General features: G+C 46.7%; 3 protein-coding genes across 4 annotated transcripts; 2 read left to right on the top strand and 1 right to left on the bottom strand.

The window, feature by feature from the left end:
- The first annotated feature begins 109 nt into the window (after positions 1-109).
- LOC6614972 lies at positions 110-2,408 on the top strand. Its single transcript, XM_002039353.2, has 3 exons — positions 110-312; positions 372-629; positions 1,155-2,408. Exons 1-3 carry the CDS (start codon positions 252-254, stop codon positions 2,276-2,278), a joined length of 1,443 nt encoding a protein of 480 aa, XP_002039389.2. The 5' UTR covers positions 110-251; the 3' UTR covers positions 2,279-2,408.
- A 274-nt stretch (positions 2,409-2,682) lies between these two features.
- Positions 2,683-3,930, bottom strand: LOC6614971 (protein-lysine N-methyltransferase EFM3). Its single transcript, XM_032725558.1, has 3 exons — positions 3,756-3,930; positions 2,913-3,693; positions 2,683-2,851 (listed from the first exon to the last, which is right to left on the bottom strand). The coding sequence occupies exons 1-3, from the start codon at positions 3,825-3,827 to the stop codon at positions 2,745-2,747; spliced, it is 960 nt and encodes a 319-aa protein (XP_032581449.1). The 5' UTR covers positions 3,828-3,930; the 3' UTR covers positions 2,683-2,744.
- A 1,674-nt stretch (positions 3,931-5,604) lies between these two features.
- LOC6614970 lies at positions 5,605-11,396 on the top strand. 2 transcript variants are annotated; one of them, XM_002039351.2, is made up of 5 exons: positions 5,605-6,153; positions 8,966-9,130; positions 9,212-9,482; positions 9,692-10,927; positions 11,111-11,396. In XM_002039351.2, the coding sequence occupies exons 2-5, from the start codon at positions 8,972-8,974 to the stop codon at positions 11,245-11,247; spliced, it is 1,803 nt and encodes a 600-aa protein (XP_002039387.1). In that variant the 5' UTR covers positions 5,605-6,153; positions 8,966-8,971; the 3' UTR covers positions 11,248-11,396. The 2 variants fall into 2 exon arrangements, with proteins under 2 accessions (XP_002039387.1, XP_032581180.1); XM_032725289.1 differs by lacking the exon at positions 5,605-6,153 and having other exon boundaries at positions 9,053-9,134.
- Positions 11,397-11,429: the final 33 nt, after the last annotated feature.

Below are 11,429 nucleotides of genomic sequence, written 5' to 3'. Positions count from 1 at the left end.
CGTGTATCCATGGCCACCACACACATGCACCTGGTCGTTTCAGCTTGGTTTATCTTATCGCCTTATCTGCGCCGCCTTCGTCGCAGTCGAATTCTCCGCCGGACTTCCACCGGCCCATTTGCCATTTGTCCGGCGTCGCATCGTGGGCATCACCTCCACTCCAGCTGCTCACTACAATGCTCTAAGCTCCTTCGATAGGCGAACCTTCCTATCCCTGCTGCTGGACTAACTAACGCTAATCTACCGCAAAAATGACGAATGTGTGGGGCAAACTGGTGCTGAAGTTCTTCAAATATGCGCCCAGCTATGTGGGTGAGTCACCCCAGCCAAGGAAGATCCGTGTCCAGAGATTACGCCTCGTTCAATTCCAGTCTGCCTGTGCTTCCTGCCCTGCGGCATGATCTTCGGCTATACGATCTGCGCCTTTGTTGCGGAGCGGAACCTCAACGCTGGACTCATTTACTATGGACCCCTGATCCTGGGCGCCTGCTGGGCGGTGGTCACTGCCCTGGCCATGCTGACGGTCAAGTTCGTGAAGAAGTGCATCGTCTACTGGCAGCCATGGCTACTCCTGGCAGCCGGGGTCTTTAATCTCATAGGCAGCTGCTTCTACTTTGCCGATGGATTTGGTGAGTCATTTCTAAGGGCTATTAATCAATAAATCAATCTGTTTCTATATGCCATAATCGGTCACGTTCTACATATAAGTTTTAAAAGAGGTTTCAGTTAACAATACTTGAATTTATCTCCCAATCAAGAAACCCTTTCTTCGATATGATGCATTTCAAAAATTAGTTTTTTCAAAGTGAGAACATGCTAAAAATTGAGAACGAAAAAACCGAGATCAGTTGTGCTCAGCGTATTCAGTGGCATCAATCATTCTCAGGAGAAGAAAGTTTCTTGATTCCGAGAAGAAAACAATCTCAATTTTTAGACGAAAGCAGTTTCGGGCTTAAGATTCTGAAAGAGGGTCATAAGGGGGAGGTTACAAAAATGGGAGAGTCATTTGCAATCTGAGAATGGTTCGATCTCGATCTGAGTATGTTTAGCATGATTCCATCTTGTCTAGATTTTAAGATCGAAATTCTTAAATCGAATGTATGATTTCAGAGAGTTTTTCTAATTCCTTAATCCCACTACTATTCTCACTGCAGACCACGTTGGAGCCTATATATCGTACTTGGCGCACAGCATGACCTTCGTGGCCGGCTATAGCTTTCTGCACACGATCAGCTCCAAGGGCAGCAGGTCGCTGTTCCTCTCGGGCAGCTGCAGCTGCTACCTGCTGGGCGTGGCGTCCGCCGTCAGCCTGATCGTGTCCTCCTACAGCCGGAATGTAAAGGAGCTGGCCGGACAGACGGTGACCACGGAGCAACTGATCGATGGCATCTATGTAAACTTCGCCGGCACCTACTTGAGTGTGGCGGCCGTCGTGCTGGCCATTCTGGTGGGCCAGAAGGTGCTCCACTTTCTGGGCACCGTCGACCTGGTGAACAGCATGGACAACGACCTGCGGATCGCCAACTCGAATGGCAGCATCTTCGAGCAGCGATCGGAGGTCATCAAGCGGCTGCAGTTCTTCTACGTGACCAAGAACCAGCAGTGGAACATGATGCTGCTGCTCCTCTTCACGGAGGCCGTGCAGTTCGCCCTGTTCGTGTACTTCGTCTACTGGTTTGCCCTGAATCCGGCTATCCGGCTGACAGAGTTCTCCGACATCGACGGCATGTTCTGGGTGATCTTTGCGGGCAGCCTGCTGGCCCTCATCTGCCAGTGGTTCCTGTCGGTAAAGGTCACCTATGTGAGCTCGCAGGTGGCCCTCATCTTCTTCACTCTGCTGGCCATGATCCTCTGCAGCTTAACGGACTCCAGGTGGTCGCTCTGGCTGCTCCTCGTGCTCTTTGGCCTGTCGTACTCGCAGCAGCAGATCCTCCTGCTGGAGGTCACCCACCTGCGCTTCACTGAATGCATCATATGCATCTCCTATGTGCTCAAGTTGATCTGCACCAGCATCGTGTACTTCTACTTTGTGGCGGATGCGAAGAACTCCTACTTCTATGCCACCGACTCGAGCACTCTGATGGCCCAGGGGTTCGTCTTTCTCATCATCACCTCGCTGCTGGCACTCGTGGTGGGCATGAAGGTGCCCCGGACGCATCGCGCCCAGCTGCTGGAGATCCAGTACGAGGTGTACGGCATCATCTTTATGAAGCACCAGATCGAGCAGCTCAACGTCCGTTGGCTGAACGACGGCACCATTCCCACCATCAACCAGTAAGCCCGAATTTGAGCTTAGGTCGCTCGGGTATCGACGCCCCCGAGCTGTACACACACTTTCTTATCTTATCACAAATACTCAGTATTTAATGAATCGAAAATAAACAGACTTCTCAGTCTTCATCCACATACGATTGGTGTAGAAACAGGAATAGGAGTCTGAGTTGAAGAAGCTATCAATTTCCACTGGTTGATATATGGCACTATATAAACTATAAACTATATAGGTCTGGGCCCGTTACAGCTTAAGTCAGATTCTTTGGAAATTAAATACAAAACTTCTGATATACACATTTTCATATGATCCGCCTAAAAGGTTCTGCAGTTGCATGTCTATGATCAAGAAAGAGCTGTAAATACTTTTCCAATTTTCCAAACAATCCCAGTAGAGGTACAATCAAGGTGTTAAGTGGGTTCCAGATAGTGGGTGTTTGTTTACGCGGTGTCGGTTTATTTTAGGACTAAAACTAGCGTCTTATGGAGATAATCTGGACGGCGGCGGTGTGATCGCGACAAAAGTGGCTGGCACAGGCCGATACGTTGGCACATGGAGTCACCTTGTAGCCACTGTCACCTGGAGGAAGACATGCGTATTTATGGGGGCGTTCTCTTTTTGGAGACGTGACTTGACTCACCCAGCTGGGTCATGAACTTGTGCAGCGTGTCCACATTTCGCACTGTGCTGGCCAGCAGGGTTTCCAGGCCACCTCCTCGTCGGGAGTACAAATAGTCCATGGCACCCAGCAGTGCGTCGAACTGGGAATCATCGTAGATCACATCGGCGGCCATCAGAAGATCCGTTTTAGCATACGAATCCCAGGGGAACTTGCTGACCGCAGCCCAGTTTAGCTGCTCCGCCTGGGGGATTTGCTCTTTGGGCGTGTCTGGGAAATTCAGGCTGATATTCTCGCGCATCAGCTGGACGCAGGGCTCACTGCCATCGGTCAGCAGAACCTGGCCCACTTGCAACTGCAGGGCCGGTAGTTTCAACATGATTCCCAGGAGACCGGCACCGGCTCCCAGCTCCACTATGTTCTTGCCACGCACCAGGTCGCGGTGCTGCAGGAGGTAATCACCGAGGGCCAGAGCCGCTTCCCAGGTGCACAATCCCGTTGTGCCCTCGGCCACGAAGCTGGTGGACTCACGGAGCGTGATGTGGGCGCCCGGTTCGAGGAGATAGTGCTTGTAGGCGTACGTGGATGACCCTGTGCTCGCTTTGTTCTCCGCCATCGGACCGCAGAAGCTGCTGTATAAATCGTCGTGCAGATCTTCCTGATCGCCGAGCAGGTGCATCAGGTGCTTGAGGAAGGCCTCCAGGTAGCTGCGGCGCACAGCATAGCACTGGTTCATCGGGTGGCCACAGGTGGCCGCTAACAGCTCCTGCTGATCCTCCCAGTTGAGGGGCAGCTTGACCGACTGCAATGGACACCAAGCCGATTCAACAGGTGGCCGGGTCATGTATCACATGGATTACTCACCGACCAGGCCATCTTGTTCACCGGATAGCAGCAGAGGAACTGCTGCTGCAGCTTGCCGTACTTTGTGGACATTTTCCGCGCTCCAAGTTCCGAGTTCCTCGGCCACTTCGATATGAAAACCCACTTCCAAACGAACGAATTGACAACGTGAATCGTACCCGGCACTTGGAGCAGTGTGACCAATTACCAAATACACCCTCTGCCGGAAAAACAAATGGGGTATTCCCAACTCTGGCGCGTACCTAATAATGTAGCTATGCTATTACGAATAATATTGATACGGCAAACCAAATACTCTATAATAAATATCTTAGCTTAATAACAGAACAATAGGGAATGTTAAAGTCGACTTCCGCGACTATCAGATACTCAGCAAGGGGAAATTCATTCGGGGAATTCAATAATTTTTATGGCATATCATAGATTTTGGGGAAGATTTTGTATGCCTTCTAGCTTTTATAGATCCTGAGATCTCGACGTTCATGTGGAAACACGGACAGACTGACAGGACTCGGACTAGCAGATCGACTCGGCTATTGGCCCTGATCAAGAATATATATACGTTATAAAGTCGGAAACGCATCCTTCTGTCTTTTACATGCGAATCTAGGTATCCACGTAGTGCCGAAGCGCACCAGGAAAGTGTGCGAAGGCGACTAATTTAAATACACATGAAATGAAAATCTGCTGTAGTTGGCCCATAAGAAGTGATACACCAATCGAAAGGTAACGCAAAGTTTTAAAGAATAAAACTTTGAAAATTTTATGGTTCCGGTGAAAGTACAAAAAATTGGGGCTGATGGGTCAGTTGCGTTATGACTGATACTGACAAAAATAAATAAGTCTTGTTAAACCTCCGTTAAAAATATATTTTCAAAACAAGAATTTCAAAATGAGAGTTTTTGTCTGTTTGTTTTTCTCCCGCACCAAAACGTTGCTTGGAAAACTTTAAATATAATATATTTTTTGTTTAACAACAAAATTTGGAAAAGCCCGCTAGCTTAGCGAGAAAACAGCTATAAATAGCTACATTTTCTGAGCACCTGAATCTAGAGATTTCCTTTTAAATACATTTTGTCCACCTCGAATATTTTCACAAGGCGTGATTTATGTTTTAGATTTTGCATTTTCTTAGTTGAATAAAAATGTATATCACCAGTTTTTGAGTTGTTGACAGGTGATTTTTTTACGATTCCCTTTATTTAAGATTTTATTACAAAAAACTTAGTTATATATCCTTGCACTTACTTAATACTTAACTATATCATGTTAATAGAAAATCAAATTAAAATATTACAACAAAAAATATTATAATAAAATAAAATATATTACACTTAGTTAAGCAATGCATACATTACATCCAAAATATTTCGTATAGAGAACTCTTTCTTCTCAAGTGGACCATCAATCATGAGCTATTCTATACTATAAACTGGGTAGATAAAATTCAAATTAGCAAATTATAGTAATCCCAGTCATAATTTGGCCATAAATTAGCTCCAAATGTTTTCAATAAATCAAATGGGATTGTGTTTATGGATAAGGCTGGCAATATCGTTGCACACTTTTGGGCATTTGGGTTCTCCCCACCGGAAATAAATCCGCAGCATATAACCGAAATTTGGGATGGATAGCTTGGAGCCGCCAGTAGCTATTAGATGACGGATCCAAGGAAGAACTACTATGAGTAGATGGATGGACAGATACATATGTACATGGTTCAATGGATGGTCGAAACCCGAACAGCGCTGTTAGCCAACAGCGGTGGGCACTGCTATTACGTGGACGTAGCGCCGATCGATTGGCGTTAGTCGATCCGATCTTCCCATCGGCGCTTTCTCGGCTCATGCCCATAGCAATTGGGTTCCGTTCAGATTCGGTTTAGTTGATTTCCGCAGCTGGCGGCGATGGAAGTGCCGCGATTACGTCGAGCCCTCGTCAAATGAGATTTTAGCTTGGTTTTCGTTTCGGTTTCGGTTTTGGTTTCGGGATCATATCGGGGGCATCGTGGAATTTGTGGCATTTTTGGGAATAGAGCTCCAACGCGCACTCGCAGTGATCCAAGGAGTGGCAAACCTTGAGCCCTCTGTGGCAACCATCAATGCTACAACCTTGAACTTCAGTCGTAGTCCACATAGTGCCTCTCAATTAGATGCAGGCCATTCAGTCGGTCTTGCAGTCATTCAGTCACTCGGCTGGTCGGTTGGTCCGCTCTGAGTGAGTGCATCTCGTGGTGTATAAAAATAAATAGCATCAGCAGCACCAGCACCCAAAATAAAAGCCATAAACCACTGGCGCAGGAAGCGCTGTGCTGCCAATTGGCGTACTTGCCAAGGAGATACTATACGCGGATCCCACTGGGAATACCAAATACTAGAATACTACGTACGGAGCACAGGTAGGTGGGCGGAATCGCATCGGATTGGAATCGGGATGGGATATGATGGGTGCGACACGTTCCCGTCACACACCTCGCACGAGTTCATCCGACGTCTTTGGGAATCGGCTTTGTTTTTGCCCTGCTAATCAGCAGATGTTCAAAACACCTGATTGGTTTTCAGATTATTATAGCCCTCGTTTGAGTTGAGTGACATAAGGGCGAAAAGTGGCCAAAAGTATTCTGTAAGCCAGTCAAAAAACCGCAAGCTAAACTCTTAATTTATGTCTTAATGAGAACACAGCGATTTGAAAGATACTCGTCGTATAGATAAGATCCCGACCAATTTTGTTAATTTCTCTATAACTTTTGGTTTACACAGTAAATGTTAACAATTTTTCTCAAATTAATTAAATTCTTTGAATAAAAATAAAGCCACATTATCAGCTTTTGATACATTGTACATAGTATTGATCTGTAGACTCTGATTATTAAACAAAAAATCTAAAAAATGCAATTTGCATTGTGAAAAACATTAAGTACATTAGACATACATATATCTGATATGTAAGTTACTTTTATTTGCAAGCATAAGATACACGTATAAAGTACTGAATTTCTGAAAACAAATTCCAATGTTTCTCAAAACTGCATTTGAAATGAAAAGATCTCAATGGGTGAACTGTGTTCAGTGTTCTAAGTCGAGTGATATTCATTCGATTTAAATGAAATTTTAAATTCGATTTAAGTTCAGAACTCCACGACTTTGTGCTCAGTGCATGCCAAAACTAGTCGAAGGCGGGAAAGTGTCAATAACCCATCGGAATCGAATCATTGGCTATCTGGGGGCACAGCTGGTAGCCAAATATGTGGCTTCCACTCCAGAGCCACATGTAACCACGCAATCTTATCACCTTATCGATGGATCCATAGTCACTGGGCTTTGCTTATCTCTATCTGTATCTGTATCTGTATCTCGGCCTGGGCCCATTGTTTTCCATCAACTTCAGTTAATGAAGTGCTTAGCGGCTCCGGGCTTATTGGCAATGGATGTACATGGATGTTTACCCAAAACATTGTTGGGTAAAAAGTATAGACAAAAGTTATACTATTTTATAATGTTACGAAAGTTCACTTGCCTCGTTCTTGCAAAGCTTTCCAAAAAGCAAAAACTATTTCATACAGGTTTGAAATAAAATTAAAGTTTACTGAAACAACGCGAGAATGGGAAACATGTTGTTTCAATGCGATATACGATTTGTGTATCCGTGACTTAGTTATGACAAATTGTCAAATGAGTTACGAGCGACGTGCAAATGTCATATTTCTGTAACTTTGTAACGTAGGTGCAAACATTTTAGGTCAGCTGTGCTATAATTATCGAAAGTCTAAAAACTATATAGATTTATACTACTGTTTGTAGATTATTAAAACGTGTGGGTTCAGCCGCCCAATTATGCACTGATATTACTTACTATATAGTGTGACATTCTTGATTGTTTTCTCAATAGTTTGCATGCTAATTGGATTAATTGAAGCGATTCTCACGCAAGTCAGTTCTCAGTGGAATAGTTTTTGTTTTGGATACCTGCCAATCGAATCTTCCATCAACTTCGTTAGTTTTGGAAAGCTCTATTAATCGAACTTAGTCACTATCAGTGGGCTTTTATCACACTTGCTCGCAAATCAACTCGTCCCCCTAGTTGACTGCAAGCCATTTGTGGTTAGTTTTGAAGAGTAGAGCTCCAATCGAACTGGTTGATTTGACCTCAGACGCTATCAGTGGGTTTGTTATCACGTTTTCTCGCATCTCGTAAAACTAAATCATTAGTCAATTATAGCATTCTATTTGCCATTGCTTTAGTAAGGAACCATTGCTTTAGTAAGGAACTTCTTTGAACAGTGGCTTAATCCCATCATCTACCATTTCAGTTGTTTCATTCATTCCACTGTACTCCATTTCCCATTTCACCATCAGTCATGTGGCTTGCACCGAATCCGCAGACACTCGAAGCCATCTAGAATCTGAATTGAAGCTGGAAACCCGCGACAAAACCCCAAACGTAGATCGAATCTGGAGCACTACGGAATACAGCATCGAACTACTGATAAGTGGACTTCTTACGGACCAGACACCATTGACCTTGGACAGGGGAATCGCTACGCTCAATCATCACACACAAAAAAATTTCCAAAGAAATGCTTAATATTCAAATACGTTTGGATGATGCAAAATGAGCCATTGTTACACTTGCTTCTATCTGACATAAATTGTATCTTTTAATCGAAGTTATCGACTGCATATTTCATAGATATTACATTCCTCATAAGAGCATCCATCATATCTAGCATCTTTTTGTGTGCATAGAGGACATAAACATGATTCACAATTTGCGCGCTTACTTTGGTTTTGGTCTGGGTCTCTGGGTGGAAATCTGTCACATGACGCCGCTGATAAGGAAAGCTGCCGCTGGCGGAGAGGAAGAGGGTGAGGAGGCGCTGGAAAACCGGAGATTTCGAGTGTCAGATTTGGGATTCTGGTTTCTTGGTAGCCAATCGTGAACCCGGGTTCTGAGCAGATGGCAACAACACTGTGCCACCGATCTGCCTGCTAGCGGCGTCTGGGAAGGCATCTTTATAACCCGTATGCGGTTAATTGTAACAAGTGATCGTTAACGCATTGCGCCAAGTAATTGCCGTAAATCATTTACGAACTCAGCCAGCTGCCATTGCCTTCAATGAAATTTTCCCCATATCACTTCCCTATTCGCACTTGTTTTCAGGGTTACGGGCATGCCTTTTAATACAATATTCCCCACTGCCTCGCTTTCAGTTGGCCATGGAGAAGAAGGTCTACCAGGACACAACCCGACCGCTGCCCAGGATCCCCCGTGCACGGTACTATAACAGGCACGACAAGAGCGATCTGGGCGACGACTTTGTGGCGCCCGACGCGGGATGGGCGTGGATCGTTTGCGTCGCCGCTGGCGTTTCCAATGTAGGTAAAACCAAGCCAATTTCATCCATTTCCTATTGAAATCCTCCCACTCGGAAGCCCTCTAATAGACTTCCTTTACAGCTCTCCATTTACCCCTGCCTGCAACAGTTTGGCTTTCTGTTCAGGGAGCGCCTGTCCGATCTGGGCATGTCCAGTTCCCAGATTACAGCCATCATCAACGCAAATCCGGCCGTATCGGCCTGCACGGGTCTGCTCAATGGACCGATGTTCCGGAGGTTCACCTTTCGGCAGGTGGCCATGGCCGGATCTCTGCTTATCTCCGGGAGCCTCATACTGACCGCCTTCTGTGAAACCTTTCTCAGCTACATGGTGGCCTACGCCCTGTTGTTTGGTGAGTACAGAGGCATCTCAAGATGTCATTCAAAACTATCCTTTGGCATTATAATTAATGAATTACAAAGTTAAGGTCGCTATATACTTTATTGGAGATTTTTGTTTTGAAATCAATTTTGTTAGCTTGTCTACTAACTTTTGAACAATCCCCGTTGAATGTTTAGTATAGATTCATTGCTCAATTAAAGCTTTTCCCTTAATCCACAGGCTTTGGCATGGGCATTAGTGTGTCGGCCTCCTCGCTGGCGATCAACACGTACTTCCAGAAGAAGCGGCGTCGGGCGGCCGGGTTTTCGTGGACCATAACGGGTCTGGGACCGATCTTCCTGCCGCACCTGGTCACCTTTTTGCTGACCATATACGGGGTGCAGGGGACCACGCTGCTCTTCGCCGCCATCTCGCTGCACTCGTTCGTTTGCGCCCTGATCTATCAGCCGGTTCGGTACCACGTGAAGCCACCGGAGGAGCAGCTGGCGGATCAGGAGCAGCAGGCGGAGTCGCTGTGTGCCCACTGCACGTGGCAGCAGAAACGCGAGCCGGGCGGCATATTCTCCAGTCAGTATTTGTGCCAGGACGACGATGCCCAGCGACCGGGCTACGAGATCTGTGAGCCCGGCACACCGATGCTCTCGCGCGCCAACGATGGCTGGTATGGATCCCGGCTATCGCTGACCTCGGGCCGCCTTCGCTTCCGCACCATCTCGAGCTCCAAGGATCTGGAGCAGACACAGCGACTGCATTGTCCCATTAGCGAGGAGCAGAACCACGAGAGCGATGAGTTCCTGCGGCCCAATAACTTTCGCAGGGAGCGGGTGGAGTCCAACCTGGAGGTCAAGCTGTGTTGCCAGTGTGCGGCCAAGCGGGAGGAGCACAACAATAACCGAAAGGAGAAGGAAGCCGAGGCTGAGGAGGCGGGAATGGAGGCAGCTCCACTGCACGATCCGCAGATGAGCTTTCTGGCCAAGGTGGTAACCTTCTTCGATCTGGACCTGCTGCGCGACTTCACCTTCGTCAATCTGGTGGCCGGACTGACCATCATCAACTTTGGGGAGCTCAACTTCTCCATACTGACGCCCTTCATCCTGGTGGACTTTGGCTTCGATACTCCACAGATAACGCTGGCCATGTCGCTGCTGGCGGGACTGGACATCACCATGCGCTTCTTGGTACCCTTCCTCACAGAGAAGATTCCGTGGGACAACCGGGTATTCTTCCTCATCGGCGTGGTGGGCATCGCACTCGGCCGCACAGTGGTGGCCTGCACGCGTTCCTACAGCCTGATCCTTGGCTGCTTCGTGTGGATCGGTCTCTGCAAGGGCGTGCGTACCATCTTCTGGCCACTGATCATACCCGGCTATGTGCCTCTGAACCGCCTGCCAGGCGCCTCGGGCCTGCAGCTGCTGATCTCGGGACTGTTCACCCTGATCGGTGGTCCATTTGTCGGTGAGTGCCTATAGCAGTTGATACATTACCTTTGCTATTCAATGTGGATGTAAAAATGATACTGTCGTAGGTTATGAACATACCACAGGTTACATTTTTATATCTAAATGAATATGATAATATAACTAAATATCTTATCCATGGATGCAAATGAAGTTATGTTAATGTTCCATTTGTTTTCAGGCTTGGTGCGCGACCGTTACGACTATTCGGTTACCCTGCACTGTCTCAATATGATGTCCTTTGTGGCGGCGGCATCCTGGTCCTTGGAGGCCCTCATCCGGCGGCATCGCCGCAAACAGCGCCTGGTGAACAGCTGAGGAGCTCCTCGGAAGGCTGAACCCAACTCAAAGACATTGTAGCGTAGGGAGAACTTCTTTTTTTTTGCTAGCCTTAAGGAAACGTTTTGTATAATAAATGTGCCTGATCATTTTTGCAGTCGACATTCGTAGAAATGTGCCAAACTTCAGTTTCGAAAAGTATACTTTTGGGATGCTTTGAA

The sequence above is a fragment of the Drosophila sechellia genome, chromosome X, assembly GCF_004382195.2.
Source record: "Drosophila sechellia strain sech25 chromosome X, ASM438219v1, whole genome shotgun sequence".
NCBI classification, from domain to species: Eukaryota; Metazoa; Arthropoda; class Insecta; order Diptera; family Drosophilidae; genus Drosophila; species Drosophila sechellia.
Note: the sequence above shows the minus strand (reverse complement) of the source record. Positions and strands in the feature narration are given on the sequence as shown.

Coding starts and splice junctions, on each gene's coding strand:
- LOC6614972 (XM_002039353.2), top strand. CDS start 252: ATGACGAATGTGTGGGGCAAACTGGTGCTGAAGTTCTTCAAATATGCG. Junction 313..371: donor ATATGCGCCCAGCTATGTGG/GTGAGTCACCCC, acceptor GTTCAATTCCAG/TCTGCCTGTGCTTCCTGCCC. Junction 630..1,154: donor CTACTTTGCCGATGGATTTG/GTGAGTCATTTC, acceptor TTCTCACTGCAG/ACCACGTTGGAGCCTATATA.
- LOC6614971 (XM_032725558.1), bottom strand. CDS start 3,827: ATGTCCACAAAGTACGGCAAGCTGCAGCAGCAGTTCCTCTGCTGCTAT. Junction 3,694..3,755: donor TGAACAAGATGGCCTGGTCG/GTGAGTAATCCA, acceptor TGTCCATTGCAG/TCGGTCAAGCTGCCCCTCAA. Junction 2,852..2,912: donor CAAGTTCATGACCCAGCTGG/GTGAGTCAAGTC, acceptor GTCTTCCTCCAG/GTGACAGTGGCTACAAGGTG.
- LOC6614970 (XM_002039351.2), top strand. CDS start 8,972: ATGGAGAAGAAGGTCTACCAGGACACAACCCGACCGCTGCCCAGGATC. Junction 9,483..9,691: donor GGCCTACGCCCTGTTGTTTG/GTGAGTACAGAG, acceptor CTTAATCCACAG/GCTTTGGCATGGGCATTAGT. Junction 10,928..11,110: donor GATCGGTGGTCCATTTGTCG/GTGAGTGCCTAT, acceptor ATTTGTTTTCAG/GCTTGGTGCGCGACCGTTAC.